At 40.8% G+C, this 24,013-nt stretch overlaps 1 protein-coding gene across 1 annotated transcript in view; it reads right to left on the bottom strand.

Moving 5' to 3' along the window:
- GRID1 (glutamate ionotropic receptor delta type subunit 1) overlaps window positions 1-24,013 on the bottom strand; it is a gene marked incomplete at its 5' end in the record, with an annotated part of 689,879 nt that overhangs the window by 9,594 nt on the left and 656,272 nt on the right. The window contains 4 exons of the mRNA XM_081328616.1: window positions 1,773-1,862; window positions 2,174-2,414; window positions 3,448-3,614; window positions 14,414-14,609. Coding sequence (XP_081184742.1) covers window positions 1,773-1,862; window positions 2,174-2,414; window positions 3,448-3,614; window positions 14,414-14,609 — 694 coding nt within the window. The remainder of the gene's footprint in view (window positions 1-1,772; window positions 1,863-2,173; window positions 2,415-3,447; window positions 3,615-14,413; window positions 14,610-24,013) is intronic.

Raw genomic sequence — 24,013 nt, forward strand, 5'->3', positions numbered from 1 at the left:
GCAAATCATGGCCCTGACCGCTCTGTTGTTTTAATGGGGGGAAAAAAGGCTGCACAGATGTTGATGATAAATGTAGCATTATAAGCTGATACACCAGATTAAAATGTCTTTGACAGTTGAACTATTACGTGGCAGGCAAGCCATTTGCTGCAATGCTCCTGGCACCACGGCAAATAAACACGAGCGTAGATGGGTCCTGTGTGTTCCTGAACTGAGAAGCAGCAGCTGTTCTAACTCTCTGGAATGAAACTTCAGTTCTTAATAAAGGATGGTTTAGAATACCAGGGGTGTCAAACTGCTGGCCCGCGGGCCGGTTTCATCGTACCGAAGCTGCGCCCACCCCATTGCCGGCAGTTGTCATATGTTGCAACACATCACGTGACATGGTGAGTTTGACACCCATGGTTTAGATGCCTTCACATCTCTGAGTCAATCAGAAACTGGTTGATGCACACAGTTGCTGAATATCTCTCTCTCTCTCTCTCTCTCTCTCTCTCTCTCTCTCTCTCTCTCTCTCTCTCTCTCTCTCTCTCTCTCTCTCTCTCTCTCTCTCTCTCTCTCTCTCTCTCTCTCTCTCTGATGCTTTCATGACAGGTTGATCACTATTGCTTGAAAAGTTTGCAAGGGAATCCTTCGAGGATAGAAAAATTAATATGTGTTCTATCAGGTTCTTGCAAGCCATTCATTCAGCATACTAAAAAAACAACCAGTCCCTTTTTAAGGAACAGATCAGAAAGAAGGAAGGGAGAAGGTTCAACCTGTCAGAATTAATTATTGTGGCATTAATGGATGGAATGAACAATCGCACCTCGGCCCACACCATGGACAATGGAATAGTATAGTGTCAAAAATGCATTCTCTGCAGCTGCCCCCCATCCCCACCCCAGTGGTATTTTCCTCCACAAAGAAAACTGCACTGCGAGCAGCACTCATAAAACTATCCTTGATCCCCACATGCTTCTTTGCTGTTGTCACCCTTTCTTCACTTGATCATCTACGAATCACACAGTACGCAACTTGTAATGCCTTCACCTCTGTGTGAGTCATTTTCCTTCCCTGATTTTCATGGTTACCTTTCAATAATTGAAAGGGAGTCATTTTAGGCAGTAAATCAACTTTTTTTTTCTTTTTCATTCCAGAGCAGAGAGGCTGTACCAAGTGGTCCTACGGTTCAGATGCCATGAGTCGAAGTAAAGATCTGCAGAAACCTCGCTGCTTATCTAGGTCTCCATAAATGTGGATCAAGAGGTTATTGTCCACCGTCTCCAACAAATGGACTCTCCTTGTTGGGAAATCATTAGCTGTACCTGGCCATACATTTAGCTACACATGCTTGTATGTGTAGCTGTACAAGTGCAAAAGAGAAAATATGTGGCTATTTCTTTCCCCTGAACCTTGGAAGCAACTGCTTGGAATCCATGACACCACTGGCTAACATTATTACATTTGTTATACAATAGATTAACAGATCTATTGGAATATCTTAGGCTAATTGTCCTGGGGCCAGAAATGGGGAAGCACCTTTCTGAACATATTTTTCCCCAAGTGCTTTGTCATAAACACAGGCATGCAAGTGTAAAGGGGGTTTCTGCATGTCCAGATTTGGGTACACAATCCTAACCTGGGCCACTGTCCACTCGGTTTAAGAAAAAATGAGGGCTTTGTATGGAATTCCTTTTTTTGGAAAGAACCAGGCAAGTTGTTTCTGTACTTCTAAGGCTTTCACGCTCAAGGAAGGAGCCAAAGGCAGGGCAGCTGAGCTACTCTCTTACCCCTAAAGATGATCTCTCCATGGCAAGGTTGAGGCACAATGGTGAGGCAATGCGGGAATGTTTGTGGTGCTGTTGCCTCCCAGGTTGTATCTGCTCTATAAATAAATACAGGACTTTAGTTGTCAGAGCTGACATTTTGGCACCTTCCATAAAGACACAAACATTTGGGATTTCAAAGAAAAAAAAAGAAGAAGAAAACAGGCATTATTTAATATATTTTTTTTAAAAAAACAAACAAACAACAAGACCACCCTGTATTTCAACGTCCTCATCTCCACCAGTATCCAATGAAAGAACCTAACACTTTCATGCCTCCATTTTGACCTCTTTTGTCTTTCTCCCCCTTGGTCTATATTTTATACTCCCTATCCATCACTGTGATAAGAAGAAAGGTTATGGACCTCTTTTGGTGTTTCTTGATGACAACGGTTGCTACTCCACCACAGCTCAAGGGCGGCCACCAGACAGGCCAGGAGCAGGCCGATGGCTAAGATGCAGAAAACCCCTGCAAAACTGTGCAACTTCAAGGCTTTCCCATCCGTCTGGGCATTGGTGTGGCTGTTCAGGTCACAGCGTCCCATCCGTGGCCACCATTTCTCCTTGAAGACATCCAAGTACCCAGCTTCTTGGAGTTCTAGAATCCTGTAGAGGTTAGATCAGAAGAAACTAGAAGCTGAGAACGCTGACACAAAGCAGTGGGTAACAGAAAATGTCAAAATTGAAAATTGGCATGAATCATAAAATGGTTTTTCTTTGCATAGTTAATATAAGATGAAATCAGTAGTAACAACATTGAAGTTGGACAGTTGGATGTAGGCGTCCTAATATTGGTTTGGGTTAAAAAAAATATGTTACCGTAATCGATGCTGGTAGAGGGACAGGTGGCTTTGGAGAACCATGTTGTTAAGACACAATCCTTTTGACTTTGACTCTTGAAACCTATTCATGATCTCTGCCTATTTCTGAAGCAAATCCCACAGATGGGCGTGCAAATTCTACTGGTTCTTAGAACTTCTGGCAGTACAGAATGATACATCCATAAACATAAATATCAACAAAGCAAGGAATGTCCTCTAAGCAGGAGTTCCTGTTTAGATGCAATTATTTTTAATTTTAATTTGCTAGAGCAATGGTTAGAAGACCTGGGTATTTTTTTTTTTTTTTGAGGACATGAAGAAGGTTGATACCCCATTCTTTGGTTGTGTATGAAGGAAACCAGTTTGCTTATGAGGAACAGGAGAAGGGGTCTAGGGTGCAGTTGACAGGTTGATTGAGGATCACCCATAAGAAGCATAGCAAGGTTACCCATAGCTCTGGAAGATGTGGGGACATATTTGGAGATTTTTATAGAATTGTTTGTCATGTTATTTATGGATACAATGACCCATTTGACATCAAATGACCTGCAGATGCAGTTCTGAAAAACAATTTTGATAAACTTTGTGAGTCATGATGTTTGCATAGGCCAGGTAGTGCTGAAGCAAACATTGCATCTAACAATTCACTATACCAGCTGACCAAGAGTAGATCATATACCACCACGAATGGTGCATGACTGTTATTCTTAGAGCTCCCCGTTGTGGCATTACAGGAGCAACAAAGGACACAGCTTAGCTACACAGATGTGCTGTTTATAAATGAAACTCAATCTTTGTTTTTGCTCTTAATCTATTACCTTTGCGAGAAGAGATCCCTGTATGGGCTGCCATGTTGGAGAGCCAGCCCATACCCTTTGCTACTGATGCTATTCCCAATCACAGTCACAGAGCACTCATCATCTGTCAGGGCTGCGTATTCTATCACAGCCACATCCCACAAGAATGCATAGTTGCCTTTCTTGGCCTGCAAAAGAAGATAATGGAAAATAACTTTGAAACACAAATCGCGTACATCCAAGCCTGCCCTTTCAGAACTGATCCACACAAGTTACCATCCAAAAGCTCTCCAATTCTTGAGTTTTCCTCAAGTTCTCGGACAAAGGTGGTCAGACTCCAGGGCTCAAAAATCTTTTTTTTTCTCCTGTCCTGAGAGATCTTCCTCCAAATCAGGTTACATATAAGATTTCGGATGTGTTATCTAAGCTCTAGGAAGAGATCTAAACATGCTTCTCTTCTAAAGCTGATTGCCCCGGTCTGATTGGCAAACCTCAGGAAGATATGCCTCTTTTAGCTGGTTATTTTTATTTTAAGGACCAAATATGTCTAGCCTTGCCAATCCTAAACTTGTAATGTAGTGCAGGACAAGGCAATGTTACCAGCTGATGACGGGAAGGATACAGCAGGGGTGTCAAACTGCCGGCCCGTGGGCAAGACGCGTCATCCCAAAACCGTGCCCACCCCATTGCCGGCAATGGAGAAAAAAATCTGATATGTTGTGCGACGTCGCGAGTTTGACATGCTTGGAATAGAGCAAGGATTCTCCCTGGCTAAGCAGAAGGAAGATTTATTGAGATTACATAAACTGTCCCTAAACATCTGCCAGTGTCTCAAGTAGACCAGACAGAAAACCCGACAAAATGAGCTAATTCTATTTTATTGCAAGGCTACATTAACAGGTCTGAAAGTACAAATCTCCCACCATTTCTTTTTGGTGCCTGGTAAAGTAGACTGGATCCTTTCTAAGATTCTTTCTCTGTCCATTATGCAGCCGTGGGCTTCCCCTTCTCTTATCTGATTATGCTCTAGGCAACATTTCACAGAAGCTCTTCCCAAATGCTGGCTTAGAAATTCTGTAAAGCTGAATTATTGAACAATATTATTAAATTTACTTGCCACCCATCTCGCCTCGGGTTTGGAATTCATTCTCCAATTCTTGGAAGGAATAGAAAATGGAAGGCACAAAAAAGATATCTACCTCAATGAATGTGGTAATACGATGCCACCTTTAATTAAAGTTGGTGGATTACCTTAGTGCTACCAAGTAAAACAGCTCATCATAATAAAGCCTGAAACCAGTTTTATTTCAAACAAATGGCATGTTTTCATTATCAGAAATTTGAGAAGCGGTAAGCTGTTGCAAGAAGCCTTCACTGAATGTCACCGCAGAGGCAAAGAACTGTATTTTCCCACTAGATTCATTTGGCTAATATTGGCTTATATTAGTACACACCTACACAGCTCATCCGCAAATGTCAGCCTTAATTGGGATTCTAAACAGTGCCTGCAGGCTGTATGTTTGTAATGAATGTAAATAATTTCTGTTATCTTAATATGTAAGAAATGTCTCTGGATGGGAATTCATGAGGGGAAGAGGAAAAAAAAACTTCGCTTGGTTAAAATAATCATCAATTTCCTAACGCGTTTAAGTTATATGTTGTTAACTCTCTAGTGAATGTACAAAGCGCAGAGGAGCAGATGGTCTGGAGACTCTAATGCAAATAAATGAGGAATCATAAATGCAGACTTCCAAGGTATTAAACAAAACTTTATGTATTTTCTGAGCCTGGGCCTTGGGACCTTGAATTTTAGCTGAATTCTTAAAGAGTGCATCATCATAAGCACAGGGGTGTCTCTTTTTCTTTGAATTTATGCACTGAGTATTTTTTTTTATCAGAAACTGAGAAAAGATGCTATTTTAACCAGGTAGCTACAGTACTGCTGAAAATAACAATCACTAAATAAGTTCTCCTGTCCTCTTTTATAGGATGTGGAACAATACTGTGATACCACCACACTTTGTACTTTTTTGTTGAACACCAGAATCATTACTAGTATTTAATGAATTAAGAGTTTACATGGTAGGGCCTACTAGCAATTTAAATACATAACAGCCGTTATCATCTAAAGCAGAGGTAGGCAACTTTTATGACTCGTGGACTTCAACTCCCAGAATTCCTGAGCCGGCATGGCTCAGCTTGGAAACCTCTCCCTTTCCCCTCAGTGTGGCTGGCTCAGGAATTCTGGGAGTTGAAGTCCACGAGTCATAAAAGAGCCAAGGTTGCCTACCCCTGATCTAAAGCAATGTTTGAAAGCAATCTTTAAAAGACTGAACTATTATCTCATTCTCTTAAGAAAATATACTCTAATAGATTAATCTATTACCTTGTTGTCTCAAGAAAATATGTTCCAATGCAAATTGTGGTTCTTTGAGAGAAAGTGGGCACAGATTTCCAATCCCAGTCCAGTTCAAGCACTTAAGCTTGACAGTACTGCTACTTCTAGTTAACCCAATGGAGACCAAAGGATGTCCCTTCTCTGAGACTCAGTTGGAATATGTGGTAGAAGAAGACCATGTTAGATGATGGTAGTGAACATTCGGGAGTCTGTTAACTTTTCAGACCAATAAACCTGATTAAAAGGCATAAGCTTCTGATGAACAAAGGTTTATTTATTTATTTATTAAATTCCATTTATATCCCGCCCTTCTCCGAAGACTCAGGGCGGCTTACAAGCTTAGCAGTTTATGCCTTTTAATCTAATCTGTTAGTCTTAAAATGTGGTAACTGAATCCTGAATAGGGGAGAGTGATAGAGTAGGGCATTTTTTTTCTTAATCCCAACAATTGGAGCATATAGAACTCCTAGTTGACATTTTGGAAGAGAAAGGCAAGGTGAATGAGCAGAATGAGGAAAACCAAACTGTGGCCTTAGCCTTTCATCAAAATGAAGTAAAATATTTGATGGGGTACCTCTGGATGAAGAAATGAAGGCAGTCTCTACTCAGTATTTTGTTCAAAGAAAGAACAAAAAGGAATGCTAAGGACAAATGAGACATCTTGGTCAGCCTCTCTTCGGCATGTTAGGTGGGTTTTGTCTCACTTTGGTTTCAAAAATAGTACAAGAAAAAAATATATATTACCCAATCAACAGAACATAGTGTATAGGAGAGACAGACAGCTTCCTAACATCCATTTCTCAGATCAGGGCTGCAGAGGGAAAGGAATGGAATGCCTTCGCCAGCATGAATGAAAGCAGAAACCCAAAACTTTTCTTGCAAAAACCTTTTAGGTCTGCATTCGGAGTTCGGGTAACAGAACATTAAATGAGGGAGGTGCACAACTATTGCTGCCCTCACTGACGTACTTAAAAAGCTTGGAAACGTCGATTCAGTGTAGAAAAGTTGGTGGCAACCAACATGCATGAGGGCCTAATTGCAGTTATGAAGCCTCCTGTGAAAATGGTCACCACTGTCCATTCTTATTTCTCTTGTTTGCAGCGAGCTTGAGGAAATACAATTATCAAAGTTCATCTTTTTTCTCACTCCATTACTTGGCCAAACAACTATTTCATATATTGAAAAGTAGGCAAAGATGTGATTCCCTTGAGTTGAGTTTGATGCCTGATGATTACAGATACATATCCAGGTATTTATTTATTTATTGTTTTGTAGCCACATGGACCTTGTTTGCCACATTGTCTTATTCTGGGTTGCTTTTCGTTTGTTTACTTCTTTTTGTTTCCTCACCTAAATCCTAAAAAGTCTGATTGCATTTAGTTTTTGTTTTTTGTTTTCCCTCGAGATCAGCTAGGCCAGGCAAGTTTGATATTAAATGCAATAAAAATATTTTATTTATTTATTTATTTATTTAGATTTGTATACCGCCCTTTCCCGAAGGACTCAGGGCGGTTTACAGGGCATTTAAAAGAAAGTCAATACAAACGTTAAAACAAATTTATAAAGATTAAATAAAACCCTGAGAAAAATAAAAAAACCCAGTTAAAATTAAAATTAAAAAATTCTCAGCCTGGGCCAGAGAGCTCGAAGAGCCAGGTCTTCAGGTCCCGGCGGAATGAACGGAGGTTGGGGGCAGTCCTAAGCTCCGCAGGCAGCTGGTTCCACAGGGCAGGCGCACCCACTGAGAAGGCTCTCCCCCTGGGTGTTATCCGCCGGCAATCTTTTACCGGCGGCACCCTGAGCAGACCCTCCCTGTGGGAGCGCACAGGACGAAGGGAGCTTGATGCAGGCAGCAGGTGTTCCCTCAGATATCCCGGACCCAAGCCATTTAGGGCTTTATAGGTCATCACCAGCACCTTGAATCTCACCCGAAGGGCAACTGGAAGCCAATGCAGCTCGCGGAGTAGAGGTGTTACATGGGAGTATCTCGGTCCAGGTAGGGTCGCAACTGGCGCACCAGGCGAACCTGGGCAAAAGCCCAGGTTCCAATATCCAATATCCAATATCCAATATCCAATCTCTTCTTGTAAACCCACAACTTCTGGAGGCAAGTCATTCCACTGATTAATTGTCCTCACTATCAGGAAATTTCTCCCAAGTTCTAGGTTGCTTCTCTCTTTGATTAGTTTCCATCCGTTGCTTCTTGTCTAAAGTATGCCTTCTTTAAAGGCATATTTTAAATATACAAAGGTATATAACTAAAATATGCCTTCTTTTGCCTAGACATTATACTGAGGTCTAGTTTGTCACAGCTGGACTTAAAAAGGGGGTGCTAAGCTTGAAATCAGGACTGATGCATATGTCTTTCTGACATGGAGATAAAACAGTTTTAACGTGTTGAAATTAACTCTGGAACTGAAAAATCACTTCATATTGTCACAATCAGGTTCAATTTATTAAATAGTTCCAGCACTGAGGACTTCACGGAGCTCTGATTTGTTTGCTTTTTGTCCAAATTTCAACAAACCGTTTTGAAAGACACATGATACATGATTTACATCGAGCTCTGCAACCACAGGAAAATATAATATCCTTAATCTTCTCATATTTTGCATGTTTTTTTTGCACTGCTCAATCATGGCAAATATGCCAGCTGGGTTATAAGCGGCAAGAAGCAGTCTCTCTGGAATATCCAGAAATGTTTGGCGTGAGTAGGAATCTACAATTTGTTTTAAGGCTTGCATTGCACCGCAGCAAGTCAAAAGCAGATAGGAAGGAGACATTTATGCCTCCTCATTTTGTTTTTTCTTCCTGTCTCAAACACAGAATACAGAAATCCCCAACAAACACTGAGTGGCTCTTTAGAGACTCCAGTCCACTTACTGATCAATACCAGGGCATCAATTCACCTTGACATCCTATGTTCTCATGTTCTCAAGTAGGTTTTAGGAATGTCCATATTTTCAAGGCTAATGGATGCTAAGTGAGGATAAAATGGTTCCCTCTTAGATTCCAGAAACATTAGAAGCTCTGTGCATTCCCCTTACTTTTATGAAAATTCTCCACGCACATATGCAGCCTATAAAACAGCACCACGAGTCATGTTAAAAAACAGTCTACTATAAGAAGCTTCAGTAAATAGTCCATATTTTTCCCATCTATAGAAATACATCTTCTCTTCCATTTTCTAATGAGAAAATGGCTTTGATCCGAAAATCACAGTTTCCAGACATGAAAAAATAAAGCTACAAAGGATGACATTTACAACATGAATGTTACACATTAGGACTACAATCAGACAATCAAGACAAATTAGGTCAAACAATCCCGATTTAGTTTGACAGTATCGGTATCTAAATTTAGATAGCCTTCTTATTCTTCAGCAGTTTACTAAATAGTCTAAAGAGGGTTTTATTAAAACTGCTTGCCAAGATGATAGTGAAACATTAATGTTAAATAAATATCTATAATAAACTGTTTGCCTTATAAAAAGGGCCTTGTTTTATATACTTATGAAAATTTATGAGTTCATTTATCTGACATAATAGAGAAATGCTAAATAGTCATACAGGCTTGTTAATGGCCTACTTAATTCATTCAGTAAAAGTATTTCATATCATATTTTATTAGCATAATTTGAAAAACGGAAGCTGAAATTTCCTACTTGTGTCTGACACAAGAGATGTGGGAAGTGGATCCTCAGCCACTCCCCAAAATCCAGCATGTTACACAAGTCGGCACGTTAGACAAAATCTGTGCAAACAACACAAAACAATCCTTGGAAATTATAGAAATATAGCTTCACGTTAGTTTAACTAAAGTTATATTTGAAAAAAAAATTCAAAAGCACCAAACCTACTACATTTTTAGAAAGTAATATAAGGAGCAGGATTCAGATATCCTGTTTTTTTTTTTTTTGTGGTGTTACTTTGAAATACTCCTTTACTCTCAGTGGTTGCAAGGATATGCAACTAGCTGAACTGAAATCTGAACTCAAATGTGTTTCCAAGTAAACAAATAGAGCCTTGGTGGAGCAGTGGGCTAATGCCTCCTTAAGTAACACCAGCTGCCTGCAATTAGTGCAGGTTCGCATCCCACCAGGCTCAAGGTTGACTCAGCCTTCCATCCTTCCGAGGTAGGTAAAATGAGGACCCAGATTGTTGGGGGCAATTAAGCTGACTTTGTAATAATGCCGCTGGGGGGGGGGGAGAAAGCCCTAATAAGCAGGCACATACATAGAATGAAGGCTATTGCTAAGCACATTGGTTTGTGCTTTAGATTGTAAGCCGCCCTGAGTCTTCGGAGAAGGGCAGGATATAAATGGGATTAAAAAAAATACAGTTTGCCATCCACCTGAATAGACAAGGTTTTAATCTATCAGAGGGACCTCCTCATTAGATCACCATCAGTTGTCTCACTCCAAATGGCTTTTTTTTTTAAAATGAAACCATAAGCTTCTCAGAGAGTAAGAGGATGGAGACATGAAGCTCACTGTGAGCATAATGGAGTTTGGAAAGCATAATTATGACACTGCTAATTTCTGCTAAATTCTCAAAACAAAAATCACAGGCAGGATGTACTAGATGTAGTCAAGACGTTATTCTGGAAAAGGATGGCGCTTCTCCCCTCCCTCTGTAGCAACATCCTGTTACACTGGGATCATATGAAGTACACAGCCTTATAACAGAGAATGATCTTCAGTGCAAACACATCCAAACCTAGAGACGTTCTTTTCAGAAGGCCTTCAAAAGGTGCTTATTTCATTGTAGCAGTTAAACCCTGAACGCTTTTTCCCAGGGGAAAACAAAACAAAACAATTGTATGCATATTTTTAAACACAACTACTGTATGAGATTTCTCCCATTGAAAGCAATGCTTGGTATTTTCCAAATGATACTCTGGACCTTGAGAGACAGAAGATTTCTGGAGCATGTTGGACCACGTCTGCACAACCTTGTTATTTGACTTTTTTCCTCCTCTGCTGTTAAGAGGGCATATTTCCCTTCGTTGTGCTGTCATGCATGCATTGTTGTGTGTACACTACACATCGGGAAAGGAATGCTTTGTCAACACATACAGCTTGACGTGTATACCAAAAATGAAATTTCAATAAACAATTACATGGAAATGTGCAGATAGTGCATACGTTCAACTAAAATCTGCCTAGTTCTTACTTATTTCCCAGTATTTAGAGAAGCAAAAAATGACAATGCCACAGTGAGAAAAAAAAATAATTTAAATGTTTGATGGCAACGCATCTGAACTACTATTCCAAGACTTCAGATCTGCAAATGAACTGATCAGGAAATGCGGTTATACAAAGGTGTGATCTAAAGCTATTTAAGGTCAAGGGAGGATTCTAACTGAATTCAATGGTGCAAGAAGCAGAACACTTTCAACAAGTATTTGACTATTCCCACTCACTTTTTTCCCTCCAAGGAGAACCCATGCAGACAATGTCTTGCAAGCAACATTTTCTAAATATGGAATCTGATCACGTACTGTTCGCTCGCTGACTGCATGCAAATGATTATCAGAGTGTTAGGAATGCTAGTAGCTCACCCTGTGATTTGAAGGGTCGGTCGCACCGTCTTTATTATTCATTTTCAGCTAGAAAGATTAGAATTGCCATTGAAACTTTGCCTAAAGCAAATCTGGGATTCCCCCTCCAGGCAAAACCTCTTTGGATTTCCAGGGGAAATCATACTGAGCCGCAATCACACAAAGCGACATTGATAGGTACCACGATTCTGTGAAAAACAGATCTTTAGGGGAGTGGTTGAACTAAATGGATTGACACATTACAAGATCAGGGGTGAAAGGCATGGTAACAGAGGCAAACTACTCTTGATGGAATTTAAGACTGGGGGAAAAAAAAGATGGACAGAATCAGAATTTTGTTATCAGCTCTTCATACATTAGAAAGATTGTTTTCAAGTGTGCACAAAGGTTAAGCAGAAATCTGCTTTTGCATCCCAGAGACAGCTACAATACAGGGAAGCATTGTAAGAGTAAGTTAAAATGGGTAGCAAGAGATGAGAGCCCGCAATCTTGCTTTTTTTTAAAAAAAAAGTCACATTTTTTCCCAAATGTAATATGAGATTGATACAGCTGTTGAAGTACACTTGGAAACAAGGAATTTTTGGGGAAAGTGGCAGAACACCACGGACTGTCTGACTCCCTCCCCTCTCAAAATCTATCCAATAACTGGTATGTGTTATGTTGTGCATAAATTTGGCTCTCCGTTCATTTTTCTCTAAGCATTCTTCCCAATTCTAATTATCCAGAGAGAGAGGGAAGACAAACAACAACAACAAAACAAAACAGAAGTAGAAAGACATTTCTGCTATGAACTCTTGGTATACAGAACAAAGGAATTCTAAATTTATAGGCAGCAGGTTTTTCAGATTTATTTTTTTTTACTGTATACTGCAGCACTTTGCAGAGTGCAGATAGATATATTAAAATTTGCTACATGTACATGTGCAAGAAGCACCAACACTTAATAGGAGTTTAAGGTGAAAGACAGGGGCTTCGGAAAGGATGATTGTGGATCACCTGCACTCAATTGTAGAATTTCTACATTTTCTGCAATCAGCTCACACCTTTCATCTTTCTGCTGTAACTGCAAATCCACATGTACACAATTGCCCAGATTGTCTGTCACTGAAAATTTTGTTCTTCTTTGTGAGGCTAGGTGGAAATTCTCATTTCCACTATCCCATTTCCACACTGTCTGGCATTCCCAGCCCTGCCTTCCTGTTTGATTGACAACCTAATTGATCAAGTAAACAAGTCCCAGGACTTTCCTTCTGATCACAATGTGTCAAAATGCAATCCGAATGTTTTCATTCATGCAAAAGGCCCAAGAGTTGCAAAGGAAGAGAGGGGGAAAAAAAACCCTCAAAATTTCTTGGTGCATATTTCTTTTTCTAACCTTCCTAACATAAATTGATTTTTATTTGCAACCATTACTATAACAGGCAAGCTACTGACCATGATACATGCTTGGATAAATCTCTGGAAATGGTACAGCATGCTGCCAACCATAAGGTTGGGTAAAGTCTCAAAAAAAAAAAATCTATTATTTTATCTCCGTGGGTTGTTGTTTTTTTCTTAAAAAAATCTTGTAATAAATGGTCCAAAGCTTGAGAAAACAATTGTTGCCCTGATTTAGATTACTGCAATTATTATTATTATTATTATTATTATTATTATTATTATTATTATTATTATTATTATTATTATTATTATTATTATTATTATTATTATTATGGCTGCTAGTTTGACAGCAGACTCCAACCCCCATTTTTTTCCTAGTCATATTGATGTATTTTCTTTGTTTTCTTTTCCTTTGCTTTATTGTTCTATTGTTTTACTTTTGCTTTGTTTAAATTTCCTTTTTATTTCTTTATTTTTATTTTTATTTTTTATTTTTGTGAGCCATCTAGAGCCGGGGTTCCCAACCAGGGGTGCGAGACGATATTCCAGGGAGTGCAAAAAAAAAAACCTTGGGTTTAGAAGTTTCAAAATTATAGTGTATATGCATGATTCGTTTTGAACTTTTGTAAGGGGTGCAAGAATATTTATTTATTTATTTATTTGATTTATATACCGCCCTTCTCCAGAAGGACTCAGGGCGGTGTACAGGGCAATAAAAATAAGAATACAGAATATAAGATTTAAAATTAAATGATTGTGCCTGATGCAGTAAATTAGTTAAAAACGGTGTTATAACCCCAAACCCATCAGACCAGGCCGGCTTGTTCGAATAGATAAGTTTTTAGATCACGCCGGAAGGAGCGAAGGTTGGGGGCCATCCGGAGTTCAGCCGGTAAGCGGTTCCAAAGGACTGGTGCGCCCACCGAGAACGCTCTCCCCCTGGGGGTCACCAGTCGACATTCTCTGACCGGTGGTACCCTGAGGAGGCCCTCTCTGTGGGAACGTACAGGACGGAGGGAGGTTGACGCGGCAGTAGATGCTCCCGTAGGTAATCCGGACCCATGCCATGTAGGGCTTTATATGTCATCACCAGCACCTTGAATCTCACCCGGAAGGCAACTGGAAGCCAATGCAGCTCACGGAGCAGAGGTGTAACATGGGAGTATCGGGAGACCCCCAACAGAACCCGCGCAGCTGCACTCTGTACCAGCTGAAGCTTCTGAGTGGTCCTCAAGGGCAGCCCCATGTAGAGAGCATTGCAGTAGTCTAAACGAGAGGTCACAAGTGCATGAGTGACTGTACGCAAGGCATCCAGGTCGAGATAGGGTCGCAACTGGCGCACCAGACGAACCTGGGCGAAGGCCCCTCTAGTCACAGCTCCTATATGATCTTCTAAGGAGAGCTGTGAATCTAAGAATATATCAGAAGCGTTCTAGTGGTATGGGGTACAGAAAAGTTTGGGAACCACTGATCTAGAGTAACCCCATGGTGAGACAGGTGGCAAATATATTTAACAATAACTATAATGATTAAGATCAATCTCTACTCCAATAATTAATCTCTTGACTTCTTTTTTTGCACAGAATCAAAGGGGTTTGTATCATTCTTGACGAAAACATCAAAGACCAAATCCTGCATGCATCTTACCTTCCTTATACCTTCGGAAGGGTTTGCTACACAGTTATCCGCTCCGTTGTTCTTACTAATGGACTTCCACAGCTCAGCAAAAGTGCTGTCTTGCTCTAAAGGGTTGGTGCCTTTCGCTCTGAAGTACTCGTAAACGGCTGAGTCTCTGACTGTCCCATAAGAGACATCCATTTGCTTGGAAAGGTCCTGAAATGTTCTGAAATGCAAGAGGAATCGAAGAATTATTGGAAGGAGGGAAGAGACGTTGATTTTATGGGCTGATTAAAAAAAAGGTTTCTGGTTTTCTGCAGGAAGAAAATATCAAAACTCCTATAATCAATAATTCCACTCGTTTTCATTTGATCCCCCCCATTTTTTTTCTAATTAAAAGAAATGTTTTCCTGTCTTCTTGTTGGGCAAGAAGACAGGGCAACCACGAGAAAATTGTAGTGATCAGAGGCTGCACTCAACCATTTGGGAAGGGAAGATGGCAAGGGTCTACCTCAATGAAGATAATTTTTCAAGTTCTCCTATGTGACACATTGTCTTTGTGAATAGATGTTTGTGTATGTGTTGGTTTAACGTGACAAGCCTGCTGCAAAATATAGTTTCGTTCGTTTATTACTTGTTTATTTTTATTTGTATCCCGCTTTTATTATTTTTTACAAATAACTCAAAAGCAGTGAACATATCCAACACACATATCCCCACAACAGCAAAACTGTGCATTGCACTCTTTTTATTTATTTATTTGTATCCTGTCTTTGTAGGGACGCGGTGGCTCAGTGGGTTAGGACGCTGAGCTTGTCGATCAGAAGGTTGGCAGTTTGGCGGGTTGAATCCCGAGAGCCGCGTAGCAGAGTGAGCGCCTGTTACTCGTCCCAGCTTCTGCCAACCTAGCAGTTCGAAAGCATGTAAAAATGCAAGTAGAAAAAGAGGGACCACTCCGGTGGGAAGGTAACAGCGTTCCGTGTGCCTTTGGCGTCTAGTCATGCCGGCCACATGACCACGGAGACGTCCTCGGAGAAGCGCTGGCTCTTCGGCTTTGAAACGGAGATGAGCACCAGCCCCTAGAGTCGGAAACGACTAGCACGCATGTGCGGGGGAACCTTTACCTTACTTTTTACCTTTGTGTATAGATGTTTGTGTATGTGTTGGTTTAATGTGACAAGCCTGCTGCAAAATATAGTTTCGTTTGTTTATTACTTGTTTATTTTTATTTGTATCCCGCTTTTATTATTTTTTTACAAATAACTCAAAAGCAGTGAACATACCCAACACACATATCCCCACAACAGCAAAACTGTGCGTTGCACTCTTTTTATTTATTTATTTGTATCCTGCCTTTATTATTATTTTTTTTACAAATAATTCATACCAATGAACCCAAACCCCTTCCTCCTCCTATTTCCTCCACAACAACAGCCCTGTGAAGTGAATTTCACCGAGAGAGAGGGACTGGCTTTTGCACATAAGGTGGGACTAGAACTCATGATCCCTCACTTTCTAGCCTGGGACCTTCACCACTAGAGCCAAACTCGCTGTAGTTTTGCTAGATTTCCTGGACCAAAGAAGTAGGCAAGTGTACCAGCACTTTTAAGTAATTATGGTCAAAAAAGATCAGACTGGAAAGAGAGAGAGAGAGAGAGAGAGAGAGAGAGAGAGAGAGAGAGAGAGAGAGAGAGAGAGAGAGAGAGAGAGAGAGAGAGAGAGAGAGAGAGAGAGAGAGAGAGAGAGAGAGAGAGAGAGAAAAGAGATCAGGGTTAGCTATGGAAAAGGTGTCCACAGGTTTCCTATGCCTGAGGTAGGATCTCCTGTTGTATATAACTGAGTGATTTGGAGATTTAATCTCCGCAGCTGCGTGGGGCTAGGTTTTCTTTTGGTACTTTATTATTAGGCAATTTAAAGAAGATATATAAACATCAAAAAGGAAAGTAGAATATAAAAAGTAAAGCACAGCAAAGGATTTCAAATGAGATGGAAATTATAATTTTTCCACTATATCATTAGTTAAGGATGAATCACTGAATATATTTTATCATTGTAGAGACTGAAAATTGCTATTAAGCTCTACGATAAGCATGAATATCCACACTTGTAGTCAGCACACTATAACTAACTGCATGGTATGATAAGAACAGTAAATTCAGCCCATATTATTGAGATTTAAACATCCCATAAAATTGAAATATGTACTCTGTGCATGGAGAAAGACAATTTTTTGATGTGGTACAAATGTATGTATTAACTTGTAGTCTAAGAAAGGTTTCCATTCTTAGTTTAGTGTAAGTTGAATTCCAAGTCATATTTACTTTTAAGATAGGAAATTATTTTAGACATAGAATTATACCCCTACAACTTAATTTAGTAGGGGTCAAACAGTCTTTCCAGCAAAAAGCATACAATATTCTTGCATTAGTGAACCTATTCAAAGCAAATTCAGTGTACCTTGAACAGTTAGATGGTTTAATGAAGTTTAATAAAAATACTAAAGACTACCTGAAGGCAAGACAAGAAACAATGGATGGAAACTAACCAAAGAGAGAAGCAACGTAGAACTAAGGAGAAACTTCCTGACAGTTAGAACAATTAATTAGTGGAACAACCTGCCTCCAGAAGCTGTGAATGCTCCAAAACTGGAAGTCTTTTATTTTTATTTTTATTTTAATTCCATTTATATCCCGCCATTCTCCGAAGACTCAGAGCAGCTTACAAGCTTAGCAGTAGCCTTCATTCTATGTATATGCCTGCTTATTAGGGCTTTCACACACACCCCCAGCGGCATTATTACAAAGTCAGCTTAATTGCCCCCAACAATCTGGGTCCTCATTTTACCTACCTGGGAAGGATGGAAGGCTGAGTCAACCTTGAGCCTGGTGGGACTCGAACCTGCACTAATGGCAGGCAGCTGGTGTTACCTAAGGAGGCATTAGCCCACTGCTCCACCAAGGCTCTTTAAGAAGAGATTGGGTAGCCATTTGTCTGAAATGGTATACGGGGTTGGACTAGATGACCTCCAAGTTCCATTATTATTATTATTATTATTATTATTATTATTATTATTATTATTATTATTATTATTATTATTATTATTATTATTATTATTATTATTATTATTATCATTATTATTATTATTATTATTATTATTATTATTATTATTATTATTATTATTATTATTATTATTATTATTATTGGAATTCAGTATGAAAGAATGACCCTAACTTGTTCATTCTACTTCCAGCAATTTTTAGAGAATGAACTGTCCATTTTAGCAATCAGGAGTTGAGCAATATATTGATGATTAAAACATTTTATACTAAGTATAACCTTTGGAGTACACTGAATGTTGTTTCATTGAAATTCCCACAGTTGCATATCTATTACTGAATTCGGATTTTGCATCCACTCGACTTGCTCATTTTTTGAATGGTCTTTCCCCAGCAGTTAATAAAGGCCCAGTCGATATTCTGGGCCTTGTCTTTTATAAGTTTACAAATTCACTCGAGTCTCTAAGTACTTCCTCTTGTTTCTGCAGTTCTTTTCATATTATTCTGTTTACTATTTTCAGACTAATGAAGCCACCCCTGGGTTATGTGTTTCTCTTTTGATTTAGAAAGAATCAATAAGGTCTCTTGTATATCCAGAGTCTTAGATGTTTGTCAAGGACTCTCAGCCCTATGACATGACAAATCAGGTGCATGATTATGTCACTAAGCCTATGTTCCCATCCTTTGTAACCAGATGTATCGTCCTTTCTCCTCCTTCTCATTCTTTTCTCTTCCTCCTCTTCCTCTTCTTCTTCTTCCTCCTCTTCCTTTCTTACTCCTCTTCCCCCTGCCCCTTCCTCTTCTTTCTCTTCTCCTCTTCCTCCTGTTCTTTCTCTTCTCCTCCCCCCCTCCCTCCTCCTCTGGCACACCAGCCACCAATTGACACCTTTGTTAGAGTCCTGCTTCCATTTACAGCCACGTTTAATAAAGAACAAGGGAGGGATACTTGGAAAATGCCTCAGAGAAATACAAAAAAAGACATACTCTACCAAAGCAGCATTTACAAAAGTACGCTCTCTCTTCTTGTCTCTATGAACACCAATGTGAAATGCATTCCGATATCTGTACATTCTTCTCTCTCTCTCTCTCTCTCTCTCTCTCTCTCTCTCTCTCTCTCTCTCTCTCTCTCTCTCTCTCTCTCTCTCTCTCTCTCTCTCTCTCTCTCTCTCTCTCTCTCTCTTTGCAAGATGCTAGGCGGTGTTTTCATCATGAAGTCACCTTGGTAATTATTGTTCACTAATTGCATACAATTAGAGCAAACCAACATCTTGGGGTAATACACAGATGGGCAGAAAAGCTGTCAGAATGGGAGACCAAACCGTCTCACCCTTTTCTATCATCTCCTATCTCATGTCCTACAACATTAGCAAAGAGGCAGATCTCCAATGAATGTGAAAGATCGGCACGAATTAAACAGCCGAACTTAAGACGGGAAATTGTTATGCATTCTTACCATGCCAGCCTCTGCTCAACGAAATATATAATTGCCATGGAACGCCAGTAGGAGTTCACCTTCATCCTGCACCTTTGAAAGATTAATTTTCTTCCCTTATATTGATATTTATTCCTTCTTCTTTGGTGGCTACTAAAGCTGGATTCATCTCATTAACTCATTAAATCAGTAAATAAATGCATTTGTTAAATAAACACTACATATGTTCATTTTTTCTTCTCCCTTCTTACTTCCTAATTGTGTTTCTTTTTCTGTATTATAAGCCATCCTGAGAATCAGGTGGAGTAGATGGATCGGATCAAAAACACCAGAAATAGCTTTCCTTTCTGTTCATCTTTGCCACTCGTTCATCTTTCTCATGATATAACAACATCGGAAAAACTTCACAGTAATTAATCCCGTCTCACCTGCCCAAACACAGGTTTCCTGGAAATCTATCAACTATAATTACTGCAACAAAACTCCTCCAGCCTTTCAGTGCCATCAGGATTAGGACTGGAATGCAGATCCTGAATTATGGCTGCTTCAAATTAACAGGATTTCTTTTGTTACAGAAAAGGCACAATTAAATTTTCTACTTCCACAAAACAAGAGGCACAAGCTTCGCCACATACATTTTACTGAAATAAGTCATTTCAGTGAGCCTGACGTAATATAAGCTGCAGGTGAGGAATTAAAAGGTGATGAATTAAGAGTAAAATTTTCATATCCACTCATTTTGTCACTGGAGATTTCATCCTTCTGGCTCATGCACTAACCAATAAACTCCCATTAAGCAAGATATCATTTATTTGTCCTGGTTCTAATCGAATTCAAGTTTCTTGGCGTATTTTAAGCAAGTTCTACTCTTTAAAGTAGTGTCCATTCTTTTGCCTTACATCATTTTCTTACTGTGCTGGATTCTCAGTCCTGGGTCTCATCATCTCAATAACAAAAAAGGTAGATAAGCAGAAAGAAGGTGGAGGAAGATCAGGCTGATATCCACAATATTTGCAAGATGATGTTGCCGCAGTAGTTGAAGCACCATTTATTCAACCTTCATTAGCTCTCCTTCCATTGAAGGACTGTTGCTGAAGCCTAACTTAGCAGCATATGAAGAAGAATCTTCTCTAAAAGAGCTATGAACATAGCATGGCAAATCACCTTTTACAGTGCAAGCCATGCCAGTTCTTTGTCATTTTCAAAAACCAGGCCAAAAAATTCTAATACAGAGATTAAAACAAAGCCATAGTTATAAGCAATACCAACGCTAGCACTGTTCCAACATCTCAGGGGCTGCCCCAAAGAAGAGGGGGTCAAGCTAGTCTCCAAAGCACCTGAAGGTAGGACAAGAAGCAATAGATGGAAACTAATCAAGGAGAGAAGCAACCTAGAACTAAGGAGAAACTTCCTGACAGTTAGAACAATTAACCAGTGGAACAACCTGACTCCAGAAGTTGTGAATGCTCCAACACTGGAAGTTTTTAAGAGAAACTGGACAGCCACTTGTCTGAAATGGTATAGGCTCTCCTGTTTGAGCAGGGGGTTGGACTAAAAGATCTCCAAAGCCCCTTCCAACTCTGTTATTCTGTTAACTAGCTGAAAAACTCTTGGGGAAAGCCAATATATTTAGAAAAATGTTTTTTTTGAAGCAGGTCTTCCCAAAGAACAAATGTTGTCACTGAAGCCCAAATGAGCTACAACTTTTGATGCCTACCTTAAAAGGCTGTTGTCCCCACAAGCTCCTGCATTAAGTCAATAGTTCATCTACTGCACTACTAATAGTTCATTAATATTCTCCTAGTCTAACATCAGGTTCATTAATATTGTAATGGTTCAGAAAGGAGACAACAACCAGACCGTTTGACAAGTGGAGTGGCAACTTCATCTTTCGTTACATTTTCCTTATACCAAGTATCCTTGTGTACAATGAGGAATAAAATACACAAAAGGCCCTGTGAAATCATCCATCTGGCAGTGGGTAAAAGTGCAGTTTGGCACGGCTTCTAAATTAAGGCAGAAACTTGCACTGCGGACATAAACTCCATAAGCACTCCTAAAAGTTAATCCACAGAGGCTTCAAGAAACACTGGAATCTTTAATTTCAAGTTCTAACACTAAGTTTCTATTAACAGTCACATTTGCAAATTAGTCTGTTCTGCAGAACTGGGAATAGTTTACCATTCCCTAGTTTTATGGAGAGCTTTACTGCTGACATTATGGAGCTGCAATATTTCTAAAAATGCTGAAATGTTTCTGTTATTCTTGGCATATGTCACAAAAGACGCAAAGCATAAATGGAGTCTTTAATGGCAAGGGAACCAGTCAATCCTGCTGTGATCCTGATAAAACATCTCCCCCCCCCCCTATTCTTTTACTATTTAACAGGAATGACTGCCTACTATTTAAAGGAAGATGTCTAGCCATTTTGTTTGATTGATGGCAGGGATAAGTAGATAGGTAGCTAGCTACTGTAGATAAGAGAGAGAGAGAGAGAGGGACGGAGACAGAGATACACAGAGAGAGAGAGAGACAGAAAGACAGATGATAGATAATTTTGTATTACTTGAGCTAAAGCATAGAAAATGAAGGAGAGTATCAACCTAGCAGTTCGAAAGCACGTAAAAATGAAAGTAGAAAAATAGGGACCACTGCGGTGGGAAGGTAACAGCGTTCCGTGCGCCTTTGGATTCTAGTCATGCCGGCCACATGACCGCGGAGACGTCCTCGGACAAGCGCTGGCTCTTCGGCTCTGAAACGGAGATGAGCACCGGTCCCTTGAGTCGGAAACGACTAGCACGCATGTGCGGGGGAACCTTTACCTTTACCTTTTTATCAATTCACAAAATAAATAGGTTAAAGGATTAGGCAAAATAGGTGATAACGCCAATGCTATTTACACAATTAATACTACACTGTCTTTTAGGATACACAATCGCGTGTATCCATACTTTTCGCCCATGCCACTAAGCCATTCTATGAAAAGATATGGGACCTGCTGAAATTCTTGGAATGAACAATGCAGGCCACTAGTTTTGCAAATTTCCATTTGGAGCGTTGTTAGTTTTAGATCATTCCTTCCTTCCTTCCTTCCTTCCTTCCTTCCTTCCTTCCTTCCTTCCTTCCTTCCTTCCTTCCTTCCATTCAAGTCACAAAACAGGAGTACCTTTAAAATGTTTCCTGCTAGTATTATAAGTATTATCAATAGTAAATTTCTAGCTATAATAAACAAGAATGGGCAGGAAATAAATAAGTGTACTTTGATATCCCTAAATACTTGAACTGGCATAGATATAAGATTTAAGATTTAAGATTTATTGAGATTTTTATACCGCCCTTCTCCCAAAGGGACTCAGGGCGGTTCACAGGGCATAAATATAAACAACAGTACAAACATTAAAAGATAATTAAATTAATGCCCAAGTTAAAACCAGAATAATAAAACAAACCTATAAAAAACCCAAGTACCCCCATCAGGCCAGACCCGCTAGTTGAAATAAATGGGTCTTCAACCCGCGACGGAAGGATCGGAGGTCTGATGCCATCCGGAGCTCAACCGGCAGTTGGTTCCATAACGCCGGAGCACCCACAGAGAAGGCCCTCCCCCTGGGGGCCACCAGTCGACATTCCTTGACAGGAGGCACCCTGAGGAGGCCCTCTCTGTGGGCGCGCACAGGGCGGAGGGGAGTCGACGCCGGCAGCAGGTGGTCCTCGAGGTATCGTGGACCCATGCCATGTAGGGACTTAAAGATCATAACCAAAACCTTGAACCTTACCCGGAAGACAACTGGTAACCAATGCAGCTCACGGAGCAAAGGTGTAACATGGGAGTACCGGGAAACTCCCAAGACAACTCTCGCGGCCGCATTCTGTACCAGTTGGAGCCTCCGAGTAGTCTTCAAGGGAAGTCCCATGTAGAGAGCGTTACAGTAGTCTAGGCGAGAGGTCACGAGCGCATGAGTGACCGTACACAAGGCCTCCCGGTCCAGATAGGGCCGCAACTGGCGCACCAGGCGAACCTGGGCAAAAGCCCCCCTAGTCACGGCCACTATGTGATCCTCCAAAGTGAGTCGTGAATCTAGGAGGACTCCCAAGTTGCGAGCCCTATCCACAGGGGGTAAAAGCTCACCCCCCATAGAAAGAGGTGGAACATCCCAGGTGTCTCGGGAAGCCGGAATGTACAGCCACTCAGTCTTGTCAGGGTTGAGTTGAAGTCTGTTCCTCCCCATCCAGACCCGAACCGCCTCCAGGCAACGGGACATCACAGCGAGGGCATCACTGGGGTGGTTTGGGGTTGAAATAAAAAGTTGGGTATCATCAGCATATTGATGATACCCAACTCCAAAACCACGAATGATCTCACCCAGCGGTTTCATATAGATGTTGAACAGGAGAGGCGAGAGGACCGACCCCTGAGGAACTCCACAAGCGAGAGTCCTAGGGGTCGACCTCTGCCCCCCTGCCAACACCGACTGCGAGCGTCCCAGGAGATAGGAGGAGAACCACTGAAAAACCGTGCCTCCCACTCCCAATCCCCTGAGACGCTGCAGCAGGATACCATGGTCGATGGTATCGAAAGCCGCCGAGAGGTCTAATAGGACTAGGACAGAGGAATACCCCCTATCCCGAGCCCTCCAGAGATCATTCACCAGAGCGACCAATGTCGTCTCCGTGCTGTGCCCGGGCCTGAAATCCGATTGGTAAGGGTCCAGATAATCCGCTTCATCCAGGACCAGAGGGAGCTGATGCGCCACCACACTCTCAACAACCTTCGCAAGAAAGCGAAGGTTGGAGACTGGACGAAAGTTGTTCAAAACAGCTGGGTCCAGGGCAGGCTTCTTGAGGAGAGGTCTCACCACCGCCTCCTTCAAGATGGTGGGGAAATAACCCTCACTCAAAGAAGCAGATATAACCGCCTGGAGCCAGCCTCGTGTCCTCTCCCTAGCTGCATAAACCAGCCAAGAAGGGCACGGGTCCAATAAACATGTGGTGGAACTCAGCTTCCCCATAATCCTGTCCACTTCATCAGGGGTCACAGAATCAAACTCCTCCCAGATAACATTGACAAGACCGCCCGTGTCCTGATCGTCAGACTCTGCCCAGCTGGAGTCCAAACCGGTCCGAATCCGAGCGATTTTATCC

This window comes from Vipera berus (genome assembly GCF_964194415.1).
Source record: "Vipera berus genome assembly, chromosome: 5".
Classification (NCBI taxonomy): Eukaryota; Metazoa; Chordata; class Lepidosauria; order Squamata; family Viperidae; genus Vipera; species Vipera berus.